This window comes from Vigna unguiculata, chromosome 10 (assembly GCF_004118075.2).
Source record: "Vigna unguiculata cultivar IT97K-499-35 chromosome 10, ASM411807v1, whole genome shotgun sequence".
NCBI classification, from domain to species: Eukaryota; Viridiplantae; Streptophyta; class Magnoliopsida; order Fabales; family Fabaceae; genus Vigna; species Vigna unguiculata.
Genome location: NC_040288.1, coordinates 39,856,450 through 39,882,522, shown reverse-complemented (window position 1 = coordinate 39,882,522; position 26,073 = coordinate 39,856,450). Strand labels below are relative to the sequence as shown.

Sequence of the window (26,073 nt, the reverse complement as noted above, 5' to 3'; positions counted from 1 at the left end):
AAAAAAGTGAAACTTCATTCCACGAGTTCATTTTTCCAAGTGATATTTGGTACCACAAATTGTTTTTTCTTTCTTAGTCGTTCGTCGTCTTCGATTCTTCCCCAAATCTCAAAACCCCGTCGGAGGGGCATCGTTGTTCATTCCATTTACCTCAAAATTTTGCGACTTTTCAAACCCCTATTTGGATTTTCCATCTGGGTCATCGTTTACTCGATCGATCCGTGGGTTTAAGTTCAGAGAATTAGCATTCGTCTCGGGGTTTAATAAAGTTTATGCATTAAAATCCCATCTCAGTGGGAAGTTTAGGGTTGTTGTGATCTGGGGAAAAATGGAATCGAGTCGAAGAGCGGTGGAGTCGTACTGGCGGTCGCGGTTGATCGATTCAGCTACGTCCGATGAAGATAAAGTCACACCCGTTTACAAATTGGAGGAAATCAGCGAACTTTTGCGTTCTTCGCACGTTAGTATTGTGAAGGAGATTTCGGAGTTTGTCTTAAAACGTTTGGAACATAAAAGCCCAATTGTGAAACAGAAGGTACTTAAAAATCCATTTGGTTTTGGTTGATGTAACCTGCTTGAGATTGGATGAGTTGGATCTGGATGGGTCAAACTTCAAATTTTTTATTTCTATATACTTTTTTATTGTTTTTGGGGTGCGGGGAGTTTTTGGAATAGCTGCTAGTGTTTGCATAAGGGATGAAAGGGATAGTGGATTTGAAAATTGAAATAGTTAGAATTAGGTTTGCAATTATACAGTGTGAAGTTGGAGGTGGGGATATGAGAAAGGATTATAGTGGTTTTTGGTGTCAGAGATTTGAAATTGCATCATATAATCATTTATCTGAACACTTTATGCTGTGTTACATGCTTGTGTTAATGTTGGCAGGCTTTAAGATTGATAAAGTATGTGGTTGGGAAGTCTGGCGTGGAGTTCAGAAGGGAAATGCAGAGACATTCAGTGGCGGTTCGTCAGTTGTTTCACTACAAGGGACAGTTGGATCCTTTGAAAGGTGATGCACTAAATAAGGCTGTGAGAGACACTGCTCACGAGGCTATCTCTGCCATCTTTTCAGAAGAGAATAGTAAGCCAGCACCTGCTGAAGATCTAAACCGGCGGATACAAGGGTTTGGGAATAAAAACTATGAACCGCCACAGGAAGATAAAAAATCTTTTATCAGTGAGGTTGTTGGTATTGGAAGTGCATCAATTAAGCAAGGGCTTAATACCTTAACGCAGGGACATTCGCTGATGAAAAATGATCCTGGCAGCTATAAGAGTCCAAATCTTCGTAGATCGTTGACCAATGAAACAGAACATGGTGACAGATATGAACCAATTTCGTATCATAATGAAGCTCAGAGTAGTTTTGGAGGTTCAAAGAATCAATCCTCTGGTCCTTGGAACCAAGATTCAAGAGTAACTAAGACGGAAACATCAAATGGGGAATCTGGTGCAAGTTCTGTAGAGAGTAAGACAAGAGAGCATAAGTTACTGGAGACAATTGTTACTTCAGGAGGTGTTCGCCTGCAACCCACTCGTGATGCAATTCAAGCTTTCCTAGCAGAGGCTGCAAAGTTAGATGCATTGGCTTTATGTCATGCCCTTGAACTGAAGCTTCAATCTCCAATTTGGCAGGCATGTCTATTATGTTGATTTTTTTGCAGAAATGTAAATTTAGACATGAAAAACCGTGTGAAATATACAGATATGCACTTGTTTATTTATATAAGTCTTTAGGATTTACAGATTATTTTCATTCTAAGTATTTTGGGATCAGAATATAGCGTGACTTTACATTATATCTTTATTTGATTGCATTGATATTATTTTTAACTTGTGTTGTGTGAATAATATTTGCAGGTTCGCATGAAAGCTGTTTGTGTCCTTGAGTCCATTCTGAGGAAGAAGGATGATGATCATTTTTCACTGGTGGAATCTTACTTCACTGAAAATAGAGATGTGGTGCTGAGATGTTCTGAATCTCCGCAAGTCTCTTTACGGGAAAGGGCTGCGAAGGTACCCTCATTATCTATCTAAATGAATAGCTATTACATGAAGCTTCCATATCAATTATTTTACACTTTGCACTTATTTCAATTTTTTTTAATGTGTGATTAAATTCCCTAAAGTTTTGGTGATGAAAAAACTAGTGAACCAGCAAGAAGAAAAATTGGTCATATAGAGTCAACTAAGGTAATGATAGATTATAGTTTGTACTGAACTTATGGTTATATATTTAATCAAAAAATATTCAATAGTGACAGACTAAAGTCAGCAGCTGTGGATAATATGCTGTCACTGTCCCTAATGTAAAGGTGGTACTTTGTATGATATCACTAGTTTGTGCTGAACTTGTTACATATTAATCTAAGAATATTCAATAGTGACAGACTAAAGTCAGCTGTGCATATTGCTGTCCCTAAAGCAACAGTATTAATTGGGTTTGGATGATATCATCAAAGGTTTCTAAGCTAATTTGATAAGCAAATTTAGAGAGCGCTAGCCTCTCAGGTTTGAAATTTTAGTTCTAAAGGTTTATCACTGGTGATTGGAGAGGAATGTATTGACAGGTTATGGATGGGCTTTTCATGTGAAACCTTATAGACTGTGTAGGTCGGATGCTAATTATTATAATGGAATCTGAATTGTGAAACAGCTTTGATAATTAATATTTTGTTCTTAGCTTCGGAAGTGCAGATACCAGTAAGAAATTCCATGTGAGTCTCACCCCTGTAAATGTACTGTTCTGTTTTTTTTTTCTTTGTCAATTGTGAATGAAATGAATTACGCTATACCAAATGTCTAAACTGTCATTTGTAAATTTTTAAAATATTTTAACGGTAATAGCTTAGACCTAGTGGATGAGGCTGTGTTGCTGTTGTAATAGCTTATTAGACGATTGGCACTCAGTTGATATAAGCTAATAAGTTTAAGAGCAACCTTTGTAATTTAATTCAGCACTTGGCCCCTTGATGGACAGGTTCTTGGTCTTTTAGGTGAAGGCCAGTCAAACAGCTCTGCAATTAATTCAGAGAATGCTGTGAAAACAGAGAATGCTGCTGTTGTGGAGCTGCCTAACTTGATTGACACTGGTGATTCAGATGATTATCAAGGAACTGAGGACACTCTAAAGAGTGTAACAGATCAAAATATATCAACTTTGACATCCACTCCTCTGGTTGATGATTTATTTGGAGATTTCAGCAGCTCTATTGGGGCTAGTCAAGAAATAAAAAATGATGATGATCCATTTGCTGATGTTTCATTTCACACAAGTGAGAACAAAGAAAATGCTGATGATCTCTTTTCTGGGATGACTGTTGGTAGTGATAAGCAGAGCAATCATGAGAGTCATAGGCAGGGGAATATCAACGATCCTGGACTTTTTGACATTTTTACTTCCAATTCTGACCACGGAAACCATAAGGAGCTTGTTACTGATTTAGTGGGTGGTCTATCAATCGATGAAAATACCTCTAGTACAAAGCAGAATCCTTCCATGCAATCTGAATCTTTATTTTCAGGCTTAACTGACCATATTCCTGGCAATACTTCAGATGGCATGTTGAGCTCTCAGCCAATGGGGTTGAATGTAAATCCAATTTTTCCTACTGGTGCTCTGCCTTTTAATATGCAGCCTGGCTTCATGTTGAACCAAGCTTATTCTTCCCAGCCTCTTAATTACGGTGCCATGGGAACTCTTTTGGCTCAACAGCAATTCTTAGCAACAATGGCTAATTTCCAACACCTTAATAATGTCAACATGCGAGATGATGGTATTACTCAAATGGCTGGTCCCAATGGAAGATCACCCTTGCCAGACATATTTCAACCAAATTTTCAAACTCAAACTCCTAGCTCAATGATCAACACCTCAAGGAAAGAAGAAACTAAAGCATTTGACTTTATCTCTGTAAGTTTGGTGTGAATACTTTACAAGTACCTTCCATTGGTTTACTTTTTGTTAAGGATCTGGTTTGAATTTTTGCATTTTGAAGTGAAGATTCATTAGTATTCAACTTAGCTACATGAATGGAATGAAATAATTTAAAATGTGATTTTTATCTTCAAAAACAAGCCCCTCGGTATTTTACCGGCAATCCGTCGAAACGTAGGTTTGAATGAAAAAATCCATTACTGAACACCTGCAAACCGATAGCCTGGATGAATAATTTACCTTGTTAGATCATGGTGCCATTTACTGGTTTGCTTTTCCATAGATGAAAGAGGTAGAGTACTGTTCCTGTTCATGTTCATGTTAAAATATGGTACAATTTTCTATATTTAACACATTTAAGTTTGAATTGAATGATAAACGTGTGCTGTCTGGAGAATTTATCGAGATGATATCTGTTGTTTAGCTTTTGGTTTATTAACATACATCGTTTCATGCTTGTAGGACCATATGACCTCTGCTCGTGATTCAAGGAGAATGATTTAAACTTTAGATCTTGTGTTGTTGTGGAGGATATTTACGGTGTGGAATTGCTGGACATTTATAGATCAAAAACAGTTAATAGTTTCGTTACCTGTGCAAAAAAGTTGTTTTTCTGTCAGTGGTGGAGCACTACAAATGAAATTCTACATGTCCATGTCGACAGCAAAATAATAAAATGAGAATACGTTTTGGACATGAAGAGATTCAAAATGGTTGTCGCTTTGAATAGATTTTAGCACAAGAATGTTGTGTAGCACTGTAATGTTTTATTTTCATGAGTATGTTCTGTATGTAGTTAATGGTTGAGATATTGCAACTGTAATTCAGGCTTCAAGTAAATTACAACTCAGATTTTCCAAATGTCCATTCATATTTATTGGTATCCATTATGTGTGAAATGAAGAACTTCCTTCTAGACTACGTGAAAACTTTGCTGTAGCTTTTATGAAATTACGCGTATTGTAATTTAGCATTTTAACGTTTAAACAAGATAATTTATATATTACTAATCAAAAAATAGGTGAATGTAAGTACTTCTTTTATCTATAATCATGACACTCTTACCTCATTGCAGCAATACATGTTTGTATTAACACTCCTTCCAGAAGTACTGTCAAAATAAAAGATACAAGAAGTTATCTTTCTCCAAAAGTATATTCAGCACCCAAAAATGTATTCATAACGGTTATCCAAATATACAGAACCCCTTTGGATTTGGAAGGACTTTGCTATAATTTTCTACTTTTGACCAAAAAGTTTGATTCTAATAATTAAACACTGGCACTATGAAGTTCAAATGTAACTGAGACTCGGTCATATTGAAGAAATGGTTACTGGTTGATCTTCAAGGTCAAACTGAGCCAAATGTAACTGATCACCCATCTCTCTAGTTTGCTTTATTTGCTTTACAACATCCAAGCGCTCTGAAGAATAAGATGAAGGGATCTGCATAAAGTAGCATGGTTCATGAGTAGGGAAGACAAAGGAAAATCTTGAAAGACAAGGCAGCAAAAAGTTACCAAGAATGGCATATACTTCTTGATAGCTGTCAGAATAGCTGCATGGCCTACAGCTGTTACCTGAAAACAGAAAGAAAATCATTTTATTATAATTGAAAAACTTCCAGCAATTTCTTCTCCGAGTAATAACAGTTATACTGTATTATAATTGCCTATTCAGTGATCAATTCCTCTGTCAAGTTAACCAAATCAGAAGGTTCTGAAAGGATAAAGGTGCTCACAGGAAGCAGCATCAAGATTGTCACTGGAATTAGCACAATTATGTCTGTCAAGGTTCTGTTTAGCCTCTTTTTTTGACTCCCCGAAGGCTTGCAGCCATGCATTTGCCTTGAGAGTAACTCTAAAGCAACAGAAATATCTGTGAAGAGCAACACAGTACCCATCCAGATGTCCTAGTAAAATATTCCACAGATTAAAAACGTAGAGTCATCACAGCTTACTCATCTACCAGAAACACACTGTTAAAACTCTTACTGCACTTGTGGATGCCAATTTGATTATGTATCTCTTGATAAAATTTTGAGGCTGAGTATTTGACTTGTCAATACAAGAGTCTTTCTCATATGTTTTCTTACTTGTGATTGCAGAAACTGAAGCCTGTGATTGAAAAAGGAAACATTGCTTACTAAGAGGAAGACATGTATAACTAACTGATGTTCCACAAAGTTGACACTTGAAAACACATCGACAAAACCAATATTTGTCCTTGCCAAAATACGTGAGCAAAAACCACAACACTGAACAAAAGAATTAAATCAAAACCTTCTGTGAGTATAGAACTCACAAAAGGAATCAACCTACTTCCTAGTTTGCAAGATAATGAATTTCATTAACTTGCTATATATAGATCTTGTTGTTATAATAAATCACATATACTGACATACCTTTTTGAATGTACAACTGTTTCGAAAATTAATCTCTGGACATCCTTCTGTAGTTAAATCATGTGACATCTGCTGAACTTCAAACACCCGAGGTAACTTGGGTCCAGTTATACTTCCCATATATGATGTTTGGTAGTCAATTGCAGCATGGTCCATGGTATTTAGTGATTCCCTGAAAATAGTCACTAATTAATGATCCTCAGCATTTGATGAGTAAGGCATCCATCAAACAAGAACCAGCCTACCCCGACTTGTCATAAGCAGCCCAGTGATATTGCAGACAAAAACTAAGCAAACCCTGACTAGGATGTTAAAAACAGAATGCAAAACATACAAGGTTAATAGGTGCTATTGTTAGACAAAGAAACTTAAACTATTTAAACTGATGTATGAACTAAATATTACCAAATAAGCAAGTATGACCGTGATGTTGTGTCCAATGATTGTTGAGTTGAGCGATTGAAGTGTGCAAACCCAGAGAAAACATCATAGCACACAGTAAAAACTACAGAAGAAATTATCTCTTTCTCTGCCTGGCGAGCATTTTGTTTAGACCTTTTCTCCTTGCTGTTTATTTGAACAAAGGACATATAAAAATCAAGCCATCCTATCTCATCTGTTACCACCTGAAAGACATATAGATTACAATCCGTGACAATTAATCTCAACATACAAATGGTATTTAACAGAAACTAACCTCCATGAAACACTGGTACACACTGATGGAGGAAAATTCCGGATAAATGAAAAGAATGCCAAATTCCAGATAACTAAAATCAAAGCATTGAATCTTCACTATCAGTATCTTGAAAATTTAAATGATTAAAAGTGTAACAAACAAGCAGAGAGATCAACCTGAGGAAGTCTTTGACTACTCCATCAAGATCCTTAATGCCCATTACTGACAAAAACATTCTAGTCTTTCTTCCAAGGTATGTAAAAAGTCCCAATGTGGCCAAACTGTCTGCTCGTATCTGTTAAAGGAACAGCATAAACAAATGTCTGAGTACAGAATGATATATAACCATGCATGCATCTATAAAATAATGAGATAAACAATATCGGTTATTTGGCAGGCATGTCAAGTGATCATGCAAACCATGACTAGAAATATATTATCTGTTTTGTAAAACTGAAAAAGAAAAATGTTTTAACCAACATCTTTTGTGTCTTCATGTCAACAGTGTATCAACAGGACTATATTTTAACCAAATATGTTTGACTATATGCTTCTGCTATTCCCTTTGGATGAGGCAAATTATTTCTTAAATAAATATTATATGCTCAGATTAAGTCCTATTTATCCATCAAATTTCTGCAAGTTGACCTTTTGCTGAAAATTTTGCTTCTTTAAAGTGATGCTTTCTTCATTGAAGGCTTTCAATAGTTTCTTGTGGGCCAAACCAATCCAAAACTCTAGGTCCTCAGTTTTCTCACTGGGAAAAACCTTCCCACCAAAATGGTACAAGAAATCCTGTTCAAATCCTGCCTCAGTTGCTAACTGATGTAATTTGTCAATAGATGCAAGATTGGGTGAAAAGTCCATAAGCTTGACTAAAACATCTTCAAGAGACAATACAAGTAAGGAGCAGCAGATATGCCTTGAGCCAAATTTAACCACTGCACTACAACATGTTATAGCCACAATGATTCCTGCAATACCGCTGAATACTTTTCTGTCAGGCTAAATTTCTTCTGCCGAATATATGGTGAATCTAACAGAAATGAACATAAAATCATCAACTTGAAGGAAAACTTTGAAAATCAAGCCAATGCAAGGACATTTATTGACTAGGAAAATGGAATTCCATCCAAGGTTCAAAAATATGTTTCTGAAAACAAGGTTTTTTCAAACAAACCTTCCTGCATATTCCATGGACCACTTCTTTAGGAGTGGAATAAAATATCCTGCTATCCGAGGCATTTCAGTGTCTCTAAACCACTGCACCAAATATGGATGCTTCATTTTCAGTCGAATTTCAATGTGCTCTCTCATTTGATTCATTTGTGGGCTCAAACTGAAACATGGAGGACAAGTAACACAGATGAGAGAGCAATGCTTACATCAGTTGTATTTAACAAAATCACTTTCATTGTTACTACAATTAACGAGGAAGGAAAAAGCAGAAATAGTAAATGTAATATGATGCACAACTATTCTTCCAATCAAATGTTTGATAAAATTCCAACATGTTACAACTCTTATATATATGTGTCAAGAAAAGCAGAAACAGTAAAAGCTTACATCTCTTTAACTGGGGAAAATTCATTTAGTCGTTCATGTGAAAGCAATATCTCCAAATCAATTACTGCTTTCATTAAAGCATAAACTGCAACCTACATGTACATGTCAATGGTAACAGGCTTATATCACAAATTCCCATAACGTAAAAAAATAATAATGTGTAGGAGACAACTATGTATTTGTTCACTATAGAACATTTTGCTGCATATACCTCATAAGCAATACGTCTATGCCATTCATGCACATCCTTCCCAATCCAAGCCATTGCAAGAGCAGGACCACTCCTTGCTACTCCAAGTGAGTTGATTGACTGGGAAAAACTCCTAGAAGATTCATGCAATAACCACACAACACAGTGCACCCTATTATGTTCTATTCCCTCACTACTGGATGTAACATCAGTAACCTCAATTGCTTCTTTGCTTTGATCATCAGAACCAGAAAAACATGTCTTAGCTGATGCTGCCAATGATGAGAGCTTCTTGAAGGATGTGTAACATGAAGACAGAGATCCAATTAACATGCCACTATTCAAAGAACTATTGTTTCTCTCATCTAAAACATTTGAATTGGCGTGTTGAAGGGCATAAGCCGTTGTTCTTTTTCTGACATCTAGCCCAACGGATCTGTTTTAGGAAGAAACAAGAGATACATAAACTTTTGACAAATGCAATGTCTAAAATGCATAGCGAAATCAAACACATCAAAGATTAAGAAAAAAACAAGTTAGTTGGAACTCCTGAACTAGTGACTGATACTATATAGTAAGCTGCTACTTGATTTCATACAGAACAGATACAAGTGACAATGTACTTTCATGTATAATATGTCTTTTTTTTTTTCAAATTGTTACTGGGTAATACCACTCAAAACTTGTTGGTTACCTTGACAACAACATTGTTACGAGGACATCAACAACAGCAGTTCAGAAGATGAAATTTTTTAACTTTCGTAGAAAAGGCTACCTTCCAACAATTTAGGTAATTTTTCCTTTCTTTGATATTTTTTATCTGATTTTGGTCCCATGGATGATTGGCTGATTAATTTCATAACGGGGCAAAAAAGGGGTAGCGAAAGGATTATATACCAAAAGTAGAAACTCATCTTCAGAAACAAATTTCAACTTTCAGGTAGGAAAATACCAACAATGGATAAGCAGTGAGTTTAATATTGTTTCAGATAATATTTATTCTTTTACAGCACACAAGGGGTTATTTTGATGCGCTTGTAACAATTGTTAGAGCAAGAACAGGAAGGAGAAGAAAAAGCAAGAGGAAGCTTACGAGTAGTTGAAAAGTTGATGTTGCAGATTGAAGTGAGTAGCCATGAAAAGATGAAAAGTAAGAGACAGAGGAAAAGATTAGGCATATTAATGTTGGAAAATATAAATAATGGATTTGTGTAAGAGCGGTGGCATCGAGGCAGAGAGAGAGAGAGAGAGACACTAAATTTATAATTAATTCACCAACTCCAACACTTCATTGCCCTTTGGATTTGGCTCCTATTAGCTTTCCTTGCTAATGCTTAGTTTGTGGACAACACAACCTTAAAACAAAAGAACAAAACACTTGTACGTATTATGTCCAAACCAAACTCTAAACTTTAACTCAATGTTGTTTCAAACACGTCAAAGTCAACACCAAACGTTTCTCTCACTGAATCAGCCTTTAGTATTGTTGTTTAAGTGTGGTGGATACATGGTTGGTGTTAATCTTTACATGCAAATTTGTCTCTATTTTCATAATAAGTAATACTATCTTTCAAGTTTCGTACTTCAAACAGTACAAACATGATTTAGTTAGGGCTGAATTAACTTCATTTCACTTCAACTTTTAGTTGTTTTTTTCATCTATGATCTTGGGGAACCATACCTAATACACGTAAGTCAGATGATATAACCGTGCAAATGGCAAAAGGTTACAAAATTTGTATATAAAAACACCAAGTACGGGTTGAGTTCAATTAATTTTTGAGAAAACAATGATACAGTTTTACTAACTTTCTCAAGATTTTAAAATGATGAACAATTATTTTTTAAGTTTTACGTTGGAGCAAGTGATACGATGAAATCTTTTTCATCTTTTTATAGAGGAAAGTGAGGAACCATTGTAATTAATTAAAAATGTACAACCATTAAAAATCACATCTTAATATCATTCTTCATACTGGGCATCAAATTTTGAAATATTTTCCTTCTTTGGTACAATAAAATACCAATTTAAGGTTCATTACTTCTAAAGGCCAACTCAAACTGATAAACATAGACTTTAATAATATATAACTATTATTAACAGAAAACCGTATGAGGGTTAAGTAAAGCAAAACATGAACATGAAAAAACAATACCATATACATATATATATATATATATATATATATATATATATATATATATATATATATATATATATATATATCGCGTAATAAAATATTAACAATAAAATGTTAAAAAGAGTAATAAATTGTTTAACATCGAGTCTGTTTGGTACACGAAAATGCTTTTGATTGAATAAAAAAGAAACTTATTTCAAGGACTGGCTCAACCACCTCATCAATGATCATTTGGTATTTTGGTGTTGAATGAAACAAACACAACAGCTAACTTGTTCACCAATCTTTTCAACTGAATTGACTAGCCTAACCCAGTCGATTTTTAATCATTTCCATAAAGGAACAAAATCAAAGTCCATGAGTTTAAAAGAAGAGGAATGGGACAAACTGTCCACCATCTTCTGTTCACTGACATCTTTTGTTCTCAGAGCATGCTTAGACATTACTTTCAAATGAATGGCAAGATAATGGCATTACCAAAACTCAACCTCGAAATCAATGTACATTCTTAATTCTTCCAGTTTATTGGTCTTGAGTAACAACCTTATCAGTAACTTTCCCACCAGGAGTTTCTACATTACTTTCCTTAAAACCTAGTTCAGCCAAGTCTTGTTTTGCCATCAAGTTCCTGTAAGAAGCCAATTATGTTTAGTTATAAAAAAATCTAGTTAAAACAAAAGCTACGAACCATATATACCAAAAGTAATATCTACAGCATAATATACCATTTTACAATGAAAATAAGAAGACCGATTAAAGATATCTACCAAAAATCACTAACTTCTACACTTAATATTTCATCATGATAATATTTTAGATTATGAGATTACATTCAATGATTTCATTGCAAAATTGGTACAAATATGGTGTCATTAAACATACACATCTATAGAAAAACCAGAGACAAAGCTACTGTCTGAGAAATGATTAATAACGGATGCCAGAGGAATTACAGGAGTTAATCTTAAATATAGAGACTCTACTCTATCTCTTAAAATGCTATTACTGTTTCTCCAGTAATTTTGTTCTCTTTCTTGTTTATTCAAAGAGGCATTTTGTTCCTATAAATAGAAAAATTGTAAAAGTATGGTGGTTTCATGTATGTTTTATGTTGTTTTTAGTTCCACACTAAAGATCATATTTAGTTTTAAATGAAAAGTGTTCACTCTTTTCCTCACGAAAATTGCATTGCTCATCACTCTCAAAAATCTAGAATGACTAATTCAAATCCACGAAAGATAATTAAGACTTTAACAAAGCTGCTTAGTCATCAAGTCAAACTACAAAATTGAGCTCAACAGAGTAGCCTGGCCTACTTAATTAACACCAAAGACTAACTAACATGTGCATTAAAAACTTATATGCAATGCATTGAAAGCAACCCACCTCTCCATGCGACACTGCAGGTATTTTTTTGAGAATTGCCTGCATTTTTCAGACTGGTGTCCCTCAGTCTTCAAACAATTTAGATATTCCACCTTCTCCTGCAACAAGGGCAATACAAGAATGAATCAAAATGGAGATGAGAAACCCAGAATGAATAAACAGGTGAAAAACAAGCATACACACTATGTCACACAAATGCAAATGGTCCAAGGGGAATATTCCCTTTTCTGGAGGCACTGGACGGAGCCCCCTATTGCCACCAAATGCACCACCTATACTACACAAAACAGTCAAAAACATTATTAATAATCAGAAACCGATATAGATTAAAGCATAGCGAAGAAATCAGCATAGTCCACAACTTAGGAATAACAAACGGTATTGGTTTTAGAAACAATGGAGAAAGCATAAAATTTTGAAACAACCCTAGAGCATAAAACTTTCACTACAAAATTTGGAAGCAATTCATTTATCAAACAGAGGATGAATGGTGAAAGGCAAACAAATACCTGCGGCACTCATTTCTAGGGTTTCATGCGGAAGCGTTGATACGGAATCTGAGAAAACAATTTCAATTTCAACTGAATTAAATTAAAAAAGACGCTGCAAGTTCGATCCTTTGTGCAGTTGGGGTCGATCAAACCAGGAATCAAGTTTGCTAACAAATATTCTTATGCGGTTAAATGTTTACAATTTTCTTTTTATTTTTAAGCAAACTTTTTAATTATAGAGTTATTTAAATTTTAAGTGTTTGATAAATTTGAGTATATTTAATTAAGTTTTTATTAATTTAAACTTTTTTTCATATATGAAGTATTTAGAATATTTATAGTTTAATTTAAATACTTATTTTCTAATTTTCTTAAAAAAATTGGTAACAGTGGTTTATTTATTTTTTAAGTAATGCAAAATTTTTTAGTTAATGTAAAATAGTATTATGGTGACGGCATGACAATGATATTTTGTTATCCATAACGTTTTTCGCTAAAACAATACAACAAGACAAAGTATAAAAGTAATCATCTTACCACATGATTAAAAAATTAAATAATAAAAACTTGATTAAAAAATATAAAATGTTAAATATTTAAAAATTAAAAAAAATTAATAAATACTCAATTAAATATAACTCATTTTGAAAGATATTATATGTGTTCTGGAAATCTTGTTTCAAACATTCTATTCTAGCAAAATTATTACGAAATGCATTGTGTCGAAAAATCTCATTGAAAATTTTGAAAAACTCATTCTGAAAATTTTCAAGAACATATTATTCGGAAAACACCTCCATGATAAGCACTTGTGGGTGTACAGAGAGTAAGAGCCTATCTGTTATCATGATATTCTTGCAATTTTGGGTCTAATGAAAACAAAAAATTGGGGCACTACAATTTATTCCTGCACCTCCGTAAGTCAAGTCAAAAGACCATCTTACCCATATATTATTACTATATGCACCTCCATAAGTCATCTAAAAAGACCATCTTACCCCTATATTATTCCGATATTCATCTCTACGTTCACCCTCTCTTCCTTCCCGTTTTCTCTTCTTCTCACCAGGTTTGATCCCAACATAAATCAAATTTTTATTTTTTTCAAGTTAAACTTTCATAATGAGATGAAAAGATGACTAAAAATTAATTAAACACACACAATCTTCACCCTCTCCCCTTCTATGCATAACCTTATCCTACTCAATTAACTTTTTTTTTTTCTCATTAAACATATATATTTCAGATTCTATAATCCAAATACAAAATAAAAATTTATTATGATCAATATAATGCATAATATATTTTTTATTTTTGTGTTGTATAATTAGACTTTATAAATTAAATATTTCATTAATAAATATCGATAAAGTATTATAAAATATCAGACACAGATCCGGATACGGATATAAATTGGAGTATCGATACATCATACGTCTCACTCAAAATATCAATTTAATAAATAATAATTTTCATCTCATGAGCTTTTTATATATTTATTATTTTATAAATATATAAGAAAAAATTATATATTATAATTTTTTTAATAATTACATCTCTCGTATTTTTATTACATCTTAATAAACTATTTTTATTTTTAAAATTTATTTTAAATAATTGTTTCTATTCTTAAACTTTCCTTTCAATAAATAAATATAAATAAATGATTTCATTTATTTAAATATTTATAACACGAACTAAAAGAATATATTATTTTAATTCTTCCAAAATTTACTATCCGTCACTTACTTTCTGAAATGTATTTTGATCTCGCTTGTGGCCAATAGCATCTGAAATACTCAAATCCCTCTCAACACAAAAAAAACTAACTAGCTGTTTAACCTATTTTTTTTTTTCATTTTCATTCTATTTCCTCATTTTAAAAATATCGTCCGAGAATATAATTCTTAACTATTTATAGCGATACATCATAAAGTATGGTACAGTTTCAATAAGGTGTAGGAACCAATTAATGATCCAACCTAACAAAATAATAAACAGTTAATCAACATGCCCAACTAACTACCCATGTGTTCCACATTAAATTTCTATATTTGTTGAAGCATGCATATAAACATTTTTCGATGTTGCACTATATATTAATTTATTTTTTACTCTATTTTACATTTTATATTTATATTTTTCATTTTACATTTCACTCCGTTTACATATTTTGATAACAAGACCAATATTAGTTTTTCAATAATATTTTTTTCTCAATTTTTTTTTCTTAATCATTGTCTATAAAAATCAAGTGCTAACTAACTCAACTTCATATGTATTTGGTCTAAATCAAACTAAAAAACACCTTTTAGAAGTTAATTATAAAATAAATTTTTATTCTAAGAACCTTCTCGTCTAAATTGAATCCATGGTTAGTTAGAATCATCCACTAACCTTTCTAAAATAATATATATATATATATATATATATATATATATATATATATATATATATATTTTAATAAATTGAACCTACTAAAAATTATATTCTCTTATAATCGTGTTTTGATAACATTTAATCATATAATTGTTATATTTATATATCATGTCTAGAAAACAGCTTAATTTAGTGTACATTATTTAAAATTAACTACAACAAAAATTGTTTCATGCAACAAGACAAAATTGTGAATTAAACCATAAAAATCGTTGGCTAAAGTTTAGACAACAATTTTTTATTTGTAGGTAATATGTTATGGTTTTTAGTATGATAACAATTTTAAAATCGTTGCTTAAAATCCTTATAAAAGATAATGATTTTGATGTGTTTTTAAAAACTTCACAATTTCAACCCTATGGCTTGGCGTTTTTAGTTTAAAATCAAAGGGAATGAAGAAATTCAAATTCTTGCGTTTTTGGAACTAAGTTTTGCATTTTCGGTCATAAGAGGAGGAGGAAATATTTCTAATCTAAAAGCTTTAATTTTGAGTGTATTTTAAACCAGGATTAGCCAATACTTTTGACAAACATCATTTATATAAGTGTTGCTTAAGATAGTTTTTTAAGTCACATATAAATAAATATTGTCTTTACTATGTTTAGACTATATTTTTATACGCATGGTCTCGTTTAGGGTTGTCTAAAATACTTTTTATTGTAGTTTTCAATAATAGAAAAAACTTATCTACAATTAACATAATTTTATCACAAAAATTATATTGGTATTGTAATTTTAGCATGCAATCTATACATAAGTATTTTATTATTTTTAATTTTGATCATAATATAATTTTATGTATCAAATTATTTATTTATTATGAATTTAATACTACTAAATGAATAGATAGAAAGGACTCCGGTTAAGACAAAACCTTGTCCCAATTCGATTAATAAGCGGGACCAAAAAATTAATAAGACAAACCAACTCAACCAATAATATCTTTGAGAAATCAACCCATAACATAAAATTCTCTATTAGTTGCTCCTAAATACAGTTTTATTCTTTTATAATTATAGTTGTAATTTCAAATGAAACGTTGCAACAATTAATTTTTTTAATTTTCATAGAAGACATATATTTGTAAGTTTGATAGTAAAATACGTGATCTTAATTTTTTTTTTTAAAAACATCACGGTTTTAGTTTCTTGTTAGGATTAAAAGTAGGTGGTATTTCTCAATTTAATAACTAAAAGTTAATAAATAATATGAAGACTAAAAGCTTTGATAATTTTATACACTGAAACATTCAACCATTTTTCAGTTCTAGACGGTAAAGTATAAAGTAAACCCTAGATATTTTATCCATAAACTATATTATAAAGCAATGAGATATTAATTAGAGGATTTGGTAGGGTTTTAGGTGAAAAAGCTTGGTGTGCGTATATTATCGAACACCAAAGCCAAATTAATTAGGATCATGTGCTACACGTTATCTAACTGTTCATCACAATAATTTATTCCACTATTCTTGCAAACAAACCCGTGTTCGTCTTTCTTTATTTTTATTAATCAAATTGGTTAATTTATATATATTCATATAATATATATAAATTTTACTTTACATACCTTTCTGAATTAGGTGTTATGCGAGTGTTGTGTTTTGTTGGAACCGGCCTTATCACGTGACCAAAAATTATAATTATTAATTAATGTGTAATTTTTTTTATTTAAGAACGTAAGAGTCCAAATACTATAATTTAATTATAACTCGATCTATTTGATTTTCGTCATGAGATAATTGCTGCCATCCGTAACATGTCCTTGGAGTGGAGGAATTAAAAAACGTTAATGGCGACCTAGAAACAGTGGAAGATGTTGGTTTGGACCCATCATGCATGCGTCGGTGACGACATTGATTTCATGCCAAAGCTGGCAAAGCGAGCATGCACGTTGAACATCTTCTGAATTTAGAACAGAACCTTGAGTTTCAGACTCACTCACTCACTATACGACTTGGGAAAAAGAGAGAGAGAATTTGAGTGATGTGTGTGCATGAACTTGGAACCTAAGAAAGACATTGCATTTCCACACTTTGTTTGGAAAATAAAACAACACAATAAATAAGGCTGATAGAGAAACAGTAAATGTACGTTTTCTCACACCTTCATAATACTTGTCTGCATAAAATGTTTATTACAGACAATAAATATTGTGTACCATCTACATTGTATTTCTATATCTTTGTATTAAATCTTGACAATTTTAAATTTGTGATCAATATCTCAGATATGGACATTCTATATTTGAATAAAATCTAATAGAAGTTATCACAAAAAAATTGGAGTCAAAAATAATTTTCTACTTATTTTTATTAAATTTTACAAAACGAGGATCATATGGATTAAGCTAAAAACACAACCTTTTAAGTCACACAACAATGACTAGTGAATGAAAACACTAATTTTATGCAAAATGTAATTGGAGAGAATGAAAGTTCAAACGAACACCACAATGGTAAGATGTAGTGAAATGGGTTGAAGAACTTATTCCTACAAGTTTGGCGTCGTTGTTGCTCACACAAACGAGAAAGAGAAAGGTAGTTTTGAAATTTTAAAAGATCAAATGACATCAGTCAACCTCCCAACAAACGTTAATTCTTAATTTAACATCAGTCCTAGGGTCAATAAACGTTAAATAACAGTAGACTACCCTAGGTCCGACGTTATTTAACACCTGTTAGTTTTAACATTGATGTTAAATTGAGAATTAACGTTTGTTAGGAACATGTATGACGCCAATTTAAGTGAAATATTTACAAAAAGCCCACTATGCATTTTTAACATTGGATTTTGCTACACATGACATGGAATTATTGACGTTCAAAATTCTTTTTGTGTTATTTTGTGTTAGTGAATTGTGATGGTAAAATTTTGAAAATGAGTTAGAAAATAAAAAATCATCAAAATAATATTTTATGTGAAAAAAATAAATAAAAATATTAAAAAGAAGTAAAAATAATCAAATGTGTGTCTTACTAATTATTTGATACACCGTTGAATGAAAACGAGCAAAAAATATATAATTAAATATATGATAGAATGAAAGATACCTTGAAGATTTAAAAAATTCCTTTAATTTACTGAAGTTAATAATACACTATTTGAACCTAATCAAACAAAGAAAATAATGTATGATCAAAACTCTAGTAAGAAAAACGGTACCTTCAAAAAAATATATATATAAACGAATTTTGTCATATAGAACAACCAAACAATTAGAAAAGATAAAGCAAAAATATGTAAAAAATTACGAAATAAAATACTAAGAAAATTATAAGTTCTTTAAGTTGTCCTTATTAAGAGTCTCTATCGAAGGCCCATAAGAGTGAGTACTATCGGCATTCTACCTTTTAAGCTGAAGTGAGATCGGGTACTATTACAATATTACCACTAATTATAACTAAGTTAACCATTTGACGAAAACAGTTTATAACACACCATGTGAATTCAGCTCAATTATTGTAAACTAATACGTAATCATAATATTATAATGAAACCAACCGCAATTAGCAAATACAAAAAGACTTTTTCTGTAACCAGATCCATTTCTTTCTCAAGTAAACGTGTAAATTAAGCTCAAATCAACACAAGTTTCTCTCACCACTCTTGTGTTAGCCACCATCGTTTCTTATAATAAGAATACCATTTTAGGTGTTACAGAGGAGTTTTACTGGGGAGAACAACACCAATGAGATCTTAGCCTAACCACATAAGACACTGACACCACTCTCAACCCAAAATCTTAAGACAATGGATTTATGGTTCGTTATTCTTATATAGTGTTATACTTTCTCATTTTTAGCTAATGTGGGACTTAGAATCACACTTGGATTCCTAACAAATACTATATACTATCATTTTATTTATTCTTATTGTGCATAAATAATTACAACCTCTTCCTTTGTCTTGTTTCTTTTTGTGAGCGTTATTATGATGATCCTATATATGTCAAGACAAACTCGAATCATGATGGAACCACGATATTGACTTAATATTATTATTGTCATCATTAGCCCATTAATTAATCAATTAGTAACAAAATAAGACTTTCATGTTCCATTTTAACTCAAACCAGAGCTGACTTTATTTGAATATACTACCGTTTATATCCATCGTTGGACCTTCTTAAACACTCGAGTTTATTACCAAAGTGGAAATTGCAGGTTTTAATATTTAAATATTTACCATCAAATGATTTTTTTATCTAATGAGCTCCAAATTATTGACCATGAAACTTTAATCTTTTGCAAGAGCTACACACTAAAATTAAACATGTAGGGCATTGCAATGTTAGCGTAATGCTAGGTTTTTGCATTGGTAATGCGTAACTATACAAGCCAGACATGCATGGTAGAGATGTTTCTCCTTCTCTTATTAGAAAGGGTGATTAAGACACTAATGCTGCATTAGACAAACACAAACCCTAGTGTGTGCCCTGTGGTTATATGCTCCTTCCTCTTTTCTCACGTTATGATTCTAATAATTCCTTCATTTTCATTCAAGACGTTGTCCTAAATTAATGCACCAACGTTTGCAAAATGAGAAACGAGTAAATAGTAGAACTAAAAGGGTGTATGATGAATAGTATTAAAAATTCAAGTTTGAATCTATATCAGGTACTGACTAGATATAAAAAAGTTGAATGCGGATAAAAACTCATAAAATTATTAGTATAAGACATCTTATTGTATTGGAGATCCTATACTAATTAAAGATGAAATAGATCTACAATATACGTTAGAAGTCTCACGTTGACTAGAGATAAGGTTAATTCACAATGTATAAGTGGGTGCAATCCTCACCTTTCAAGCCGGTTTTGTGGGATTGAATTAGACTTAAAACTCACTTCTAACATGATTTCAGAGTCAAGTTAGAGCATATCCTAATAAACTTTCTTGAACTTTCTTAGACATTCTGTTCCACCCAATATCAGACCGCTAATGAACTATCCACTAATTTCTTGTCCCATGCACGAGATGAATACCCACTAATTTCTTGTCTCACGCACGAGATGAGTATACATCGACTAAGGGAAGTTAGGCCCACTTCTAATAATATATAAGTGAGTGTAAACAATATTACGAGCATGATGTTATGAGGTTAACTTAGGTTTAAAATATATTTTTTCAGATAATATCAATGTCATTTAACGTATGCTCGAGCAAGATTTATTGTTGGTTGGATATTATATTGTTGTGTGACCATTCAATATTATTTATTATATACCTTAAAATTCACTTTTTAAAATATTAAAAGTGATATTAATTTCTTATATCTTTTATGAAAAAATTATTATTTGATAAATCAGTCAAATAATGAAGAATGGGGGTTGGACAAAAGAAGAGACAATTTGATCACAAGGGCAACGGGCACAAAGAAAGTTGAGATGTGGACTAAGGAGACTTAGCCAGATGTTGTAGTGAACGTTGAGGCTACAATATCGATGTGGGACCTCTTTGTACCCGCATTGTCTCCTTTCTCCAATCCATTATCTACACCTATGTGAACCACTTCTTGTCAAATTAAATATTCAACACCCAAATTTCTTATTTTTTTTCTAACAACCTCCATTCCATTCCATTAAACAGTTTCTTAATAATTTTTAAATCACAGAAATCAGCTTCTCGATATATAGTCTCTGTCTCTGTCTTTTTCTATTGCTTAAATGAGTTTAGTAATAAATGAAGTGAGATAAGTATCGAAACTTTTTCATTTTAAAAAACAGGTAATTGGTAGAGTGATTCTTTTTCGTTTCTGACCATGTTCCGATTGGTGTAATGAGCATTAGTTCAGAAATCTTGAATATATCATAATTACTACTATACATTAGTTTTAGTCAACAGTTAATTCTGCATACATCAACTTGGTCTATTTTAGACAGATAAAAGAAACTCCAAACCCTATTTAGACATATCCATCTACAACACGTTAGTTTGCTCCTGCTTCGACAAATTGTCAGTATTTTTTTGTCATTAGGTTTCAATGATGTAGTGTACCAAAAACTTTACTGTTTAATTACACTGTCGTACATTTTCTCTTTCACACACTAATAACACATGTTTGCTCTTAATAAAGGTAAATAAATAAAAAAAGCAGCCAAAAAACGATAGATAAAAAGAGCAAAAGAAGTCACTAGTTTCACTCCAAATACGTGTAAAACGTTATAAATGTACTTTCATATTAGTCTCGCCAATAAAAGATACACCTAAGCTAGTTATTAATAAAGAGAGCATCAAATCCATTCACTTATGTCGGAAACAAAAACAATACAAGATTGTGTAATTAGTGTTAATAAAAAAAATAATAGAATTTAATTTAAATTGTTATAGATGTATGATATTTTTGGGTGGAGGGTTAAAGAAGTGTGTGAAATATATAATTGGTAGGTCAAGGGTCGCTGTAAGAGAGCGTGTTATTCACTACGAAAGGCTTACGCCATGTATAGTGTGTCCTCATTCTGCTTCACTCATCTTCTTCCAACCATGCCCCTATGCTATACGTTGGATAGAGTCTTGGACTTTACACTTCTCTCTCTATATGTATATGTTTGCCAAACCAAACATTCATTCCCACTCTTGAGTTTCAACAATGACACAAACACCAACCTCGTCCGAAACAACCTCTTCTACGTCGTCGCCGTCCACGCATTCGGGCTCAAAGGCTCAGGCCCGGGCCAAGAGGCCCAGAGACTGCAGCAAGCACCCGGTGTACCACGGCGTACGGAAGCGCAATTGGGGCAAATGGGTCTCGGAAATCCGCGAACCGCGCAAGAAGTCCCGCATCTGGCTCGGAACCTTCGCCACCCCCGAAATGGCGGCGCGGGCCCATGACGTGGCGGCGCTCACCATCAAGGGCCAATCCGCAATCCTCAACTTCCCGGAGATCGCGGACCTGCTCCCCCGCCCCCTCACGTGCTCCCCACGCGACATTCAAGCCGCCGCCACCGCCGCCGCCTCCATGTCTAAATTCGACCCCGTAACACAAACCTCGGACTCAGAAACGGAAACCTCCCAAGAATCCGAACTGAGCGAGATAGTGGAGCTTCCGAACATCGAAGACAGCTTTGACTCCTCCGTTGACTCGTTCGTGATGGTCGACGTTGTGGAGAGTTGGATGTTTCCGCCATTGGACTCCTTCTGCGCGGCCTTTTCCGATGAGTTATTTCCGCAACAGTTTTGCTCCGAAACGCTATTACCCATTTGGGATTGAACGGTGCGTTTGGTTCCCCACTATTGGTACCACCCACAACGAAATCATTTGATACACTCTGAAATCGAAATTTGGGTGCTTTCACTTCCCAACATGTGGGATTCACAAGTGTCATTAATGGCGTGTTTCGCTATTTCTGCTGTCACTGGTCCACTCTCTGCATCATATTTCTTTCACACGTCACTTAATATTCCTATACTTAGCCTTAGTAACTTCTCTTCCACTATTCAACTTCACTCTCTTTCTTTTTATCTTTCTTCTATCTCCTATCTACTAGTTAGCTATAGCTTCCTCTGTTTCATACAATTGGAGACACAAAATGTGAATGTCCAATGAATTTTTACCACATCACCTTACTGTACAGAACTATATAGACTTTATTTTATGATCTTTTTTTCTGTTTTTTTAAGAGATTTTCTGAGTTATCCCACAATGTTTCTTTTGTGTACCTTTTAGCTTGTCAATTTTGTTGTTCAACGATTTCATTCAGAAAAGTTAATTATCTCTGATGAGATTTTTGTGAAAAAGAAACTATTTTGTTAGAGATGATATTCAGCCGCTGATTGCTCCTAGTTGTATGTGATGTATAAAATGGATACTGTTCACGGATTTTTCAAAATTTGAAAAGTATATAATAAAAACAACTTCCTTCATTCATGCGTCAACGTATACATACAACTACATAACTGCTACTGTTTTTCTTTAATATCTAGAATTAATAATACATTTATTGCGTTTTTACATGTATTAATTACTACAAGTCATCGTTTTGTTGTCCTTGAAATAAATAATACATGCAGTACTGTAGAAAAGTTATATTATTATTCAACAATAATATTAGTTTATCTCCATTTTTATTATAATGGTAATTATCTTAAAAACTTACTGTGGTATGCTATATCTTTTTCACACGTTGTCATGGGGTAGCCTTAGCAAAAGTACGCTTGTTTATCTTTTTGTTGTTTGTCAGTGTAGTTTTAACTCTACTACAACTTCGTCTTATTTAAATGTGTTATATGTTTTCAAGATAGTGATTGTTTTGTTTTTTTGTATGATGTTATAAGATTTGCGGAATTATATTAGTATTTTTTTTTATATATAACGAAAATTGAGAGTATTTACTCTGGTGAGTGAGTGTGAAAAAGACCAAAATAACTTCCTTTTTTTTGTACAGAAACAGTTTTAGATAGATAAAATAGTGATTTGGTGGATGAAAGAAGCAATATTGCAGCACACTAGGGTCAAAGGAACATGCAATTGCAAACTGTTGTTTTTACGTATAAAAAAGGAATATAATGAAACAACTTCCTTAATTAACACGTTAACTATCTATACAACTGTCGAGGTTTATCTTTAAGATAAACAATATATATTAATTTTAAATTGTGATTAGTTACGTATTCTATGTTTAGGCAATTATAGATAGAAATTTTATCAATTTGGATCAATCCAATTCATGTTAATTCAATTATGAAGGTTAATCCGACATAATAGTAATTAATTTGTATGTCAAATTTGTGATTTACAAGTTTAATATTATATATATATATATATATATATATATATATATATATATATATATATATGTATATATATTATAATAAAATTACACGAATACTTTTATATTTTTTGTTATGCATTTCAAGTAAGTTTATCATATATAAAAAATGTTTTTTGTCTTTTAATGATAAACTATATCATAATTTTTGGAAGAATTATGTATTTTCAAAGTAAATTTATGTGTGATTGGAGTTTAATGTGAACAAAGTGTTTTGAACTTTAATTAGAGCATTTAGATGTTGTCTTCTTTTATACCACTACAAACTTTTATTTTCATATATCCATAATTATTAATAATATTTATGGTGAGAGCATAGGCTGATATTGATAAGAAATATGTAATTTTGATTTTTTTTTCTTTTATGATATTATAATGAAACACGCATATTGCAGTTTTATTGGAAAAATTGAAGTGTGCGATTTGATGTGGATTCTTTGACGCATAGTTACGAAATTTGTAGTTTCAAATCTTTTCCAAAAGTGTTAAATACAAGTTGGTAAATTAAAGGGTGACCCTCTTACTAAATTTATTAATATATCAGTTTACCATTCTCGTAGGTAACATGAATTTCAAATCGTACCACTATTAAGACAAATATATATGTTCCTATCAAATTAAGAAATTATTCTCATTTCATTTCAATGTTACATATTCTTCACTTTTTAGTTAAGTTGTAATAATCAATATACCAACTGTGTATTTAAAAATATATATATATACATATGATGTGGATGTAATGTTTATAGATATTTAGGTTTAATTATTCATCCATTTAGTTTTTAACTTTAACTTCGTGCACTACTTCATATAGAGTCGTTACAAATTAATACATAAAATACATGTTGATAGTTTCTTTTAAAGAAATTCGTTACATCAGTTAATTAAAAAGTAAATATAATTTCAAATTAATTATTATGAACATTCAGCAATAAAATCCTGTACCATTTAAAATTTACAATTTAATTATAATATATTCTTACAAAAAATCCATGTATTTAAATTACTTCTAAATACATTTGGGATGAGCCATTTTTTTTCCAAGAAGAAATTTCCAAATTGGTTGTTGTGTTGTGACCAATTTTAACTTTAATCATTCTTTAACTTTATCGTTTTCAGTCTTTAAAAAGTGCAATTGTGATTATATTATTATAATTAATAATTATAATTATATCCGTTGATGTGCTTGTGTCATCGCCTTCGTCATTCAGCCACCTCTCTTTATTTGGTATGATATGATACATTACTTTTCATTTTTTTTTTCATAATATAAACATAGTATTTATTTCTATCTTCTTAATACATAAAATATTTATATTTTGTGATAAATCGTGTAAAAAATTGTCAATTTTTTAGGTAGTTGTGATACGAAATATTTCTATTGTCTATGAATATGATCTATCCAACAAAAAAATCCGAAGAATTTTTTTTCTTCAATAGTTAAACTTGAATTCCACCTTACATTATTAAGATTATATAATATAAATAAACATGATTGCTAATGTTTTTAATCATATAAGTAAAAATAACAAAAGTAATACAAATTCATTAATTAACGCGATAAGTTAATTGTGTCATATTAGAAGAAAAAGACTTAGGCGAAGAAGAAGAAAAAGACTTAAGGCGAAGAAGAAGAAGAAAAAGACTTAGGATTGATGCGCTTTGGAAAATGTACCGTTGTGGGCGTTTTGAATAATATTTGAAATGTCATATTCTGACAAAGCCGTTGGAGTGTTTTGAAATTCTACTACTTCACCCTAAGACCAAGTCATCACAAAACTATTGTCCATCACATTCTATATCCCGTTTTTTCTTTAATTGCTGGGTGAAATAAATTGTAGACTAAAAATAGGAAACCTTATTTTTTAAAATATTATAGATCAAATTTTAACATTATTTGTATATAAATTAAAATTATTGTTTTTTGATAATTTTTGAATTAAAATGTGATATGTAATTAAAGAATATTATCAGGCTAATTATCAATTTTATTTGTGAACTATATTTCTTAATAGGATTAAATATGTTTTTTTCCATTAACTTCTAATAAATTTTGAAAATAGTCAATTT

The 26,073-nt window shown here is 31.9% G+C and overlaps 4 protein-coding genes across 5 annotated transcripts; 2 read left to right on the top strand and 2 right to left on the bottom strand.

The window, feature by feature from the left end:
• LOC114166316 (protein MODIFIED TRANSPORT TO THE VACUOLE 1-like) lies at positions 1–4,859 on the top strand. The gene is made up of 5 exons (XM_028051030.1): positions 1–535; positions 887–1,636; positions 1,862–2,017; positions 2,982–3,914; positions 4,401–4,859. The coding sequence occupies exons 1-5, from the start codon at positions 329–331 to the stop codon at positions 4,440–4,442; spliced, it is 2,088 nt and encodes a 695-aa protein (XP_027906831.1). The 5' UTR covers positions 1–328; the 3' UTR covers positions 4,443–4,859.
• A 134-nt stretch (positions 4,860–4,993) lies between these two features.
• Positions 4,994–10,202, bottom strand: LOC114166358. 2 transcript variants are annotated; one of them, XM_028051077.1, is made up of 14 exons: positions 9,871–10,202; positions 8,799–9,213; positions 8,588–8,679; positions 8,202–8,360; positions 7,670–8,006; positions 7,198–7,316; positions 7,040–7,112; positions 6,748–6,968; positions 6,588–6,644; positions 6,343–6,514; positions 5,933–6,055; positions 5,680–5,850; positions 5,459–5,518; positions 4,994–5,384 (listed from the first exon to the last, which is right to left on the bottom strand). In XM_028051077.1, exons 1-14 carry the CDS (start codon positions 9,912–9,914, stop codon positions 5,253–5,255), a joined length of 2,175 nt encoding a protein of 724 aa, XP_027906878.1. In that variant the 5' UTR covers positions 9,915–10,202; the 3' UTR covers positions 4,994–5,252. The 2 variants fall into 2 exon arrangements, with proteins under 2 accessions (XP_027906878.1, XP_027906879.1); XM_028051078.1 differs by lacking the exon at positions 6,588–6,644 and having other exon boundaries at positions 9,871–10,201.
• Positions 10,203–11,066: 864 nt separating this feature from the next.
• Positions 11,067–12,989, bottom strand: LOC114166422 (cytochrome c oxidase assembly protein COX19-like). Its single transcript, XM_028051155.1, has 4 exons — positions 12,814–12,989; positions 12,488–12,576; positions 12,305–12,402; positions 11,067–11,546 (listed from the first exon to the last, which is right to left on the bottom strand). Exons 1-4 carry the CDS (start codon positions 12,824–12,826, stop codon positions 11,441–11,443), a joined length of 306 nt encoding a protein of 101 aa, XP_027906956.1. The 5' UTR covers positions 12,827–12,989; the 3' UTR covers positions 11,067–11,440.
• An 8,656-nt stretch (positions 12,990–21,645) lies between these two features.
• Positions 21,646–22,893, top strand: LOC114167265 (dehydration-responsive element-binding protein 3-like). The gene has a single exon (XM_028052300.1). The coding sequence runs from the start codon at positions 21,825–21,827 to the stop codon at positions 22,443–22,445; it is 621 nt and encodes a 206-aa protein (XP_027908101.1). The 5' UTR covers positions 21,646–21,824; the 3' UTR covers positions 22,446–22,893.
• The last annotated feature ends 3,180 nt before the right edge of the window (positions 22,894–26,073 follow it).

Coding starts and splice junctions, on each gene's coding strand:
- LOC114166316 (XM_028051030.1), top strand. CDS start 329: ATGGAATCGAGTCGAAGAGCGGTGGAGTCGTACTGGCGGTCGCGGTTG. Junction 536..886: donor GCCCAATTGTGAAACAGAAG/GTACTTAAAAAT, acceptor TAATGTTGGCAG/GCTTTAAGATTGATAAAGTA. Junction 2,018..2,981: donor TACGGGAAAGGGCTGCGAAG/GTACCCTCATTA, acceptor CTTGATGGACAG/GTTCTTGGTCTTTTAGGTGA.
- LOC114166358 (XM_028051077.1), bottom strand. CDS start 9,914: ATGGCTACTCACTTCAATCTGCAACATCAACTTTTCAACTACTC. Junction 6,969..7,039: donor TGTACCAGTGTTTCATGGAG/GTTAGTTTCTGT, acceptor TATGTCTTTCAG/GTGGTAACAGATGAGATAGG. Junction 5,385..5,458: donor AGAAGTATATGCCATTCTTG/GTAACTTTTTGC, acceptor TACTTTATGCAG/ATCCCTTCATCTTATTCTTC.
- LOC114166422 (XM_028051155.1), bottom strand. Junction 12,403..12,487: donor ATTTGCATTTGTGTGACATA/GTGTGTATGCTT, acceptor CCCTTGTTGCAG/GAGAAGGTGGAATATCTAAA. Junction 11,547..12,304: donor CTGCAGTGTCGCATGGAGAG/GTGGGTTGCTTT, acceptor GGCTTCTTACAG/GAACTTGATGGCAAAACAAG.
- LOC114167265 (XM_028052300.1), top strand. CDS start 21,825: ATGACACAAACACCAACCTCGTCCGAAACAACCTCTTCTACGTCGTCG.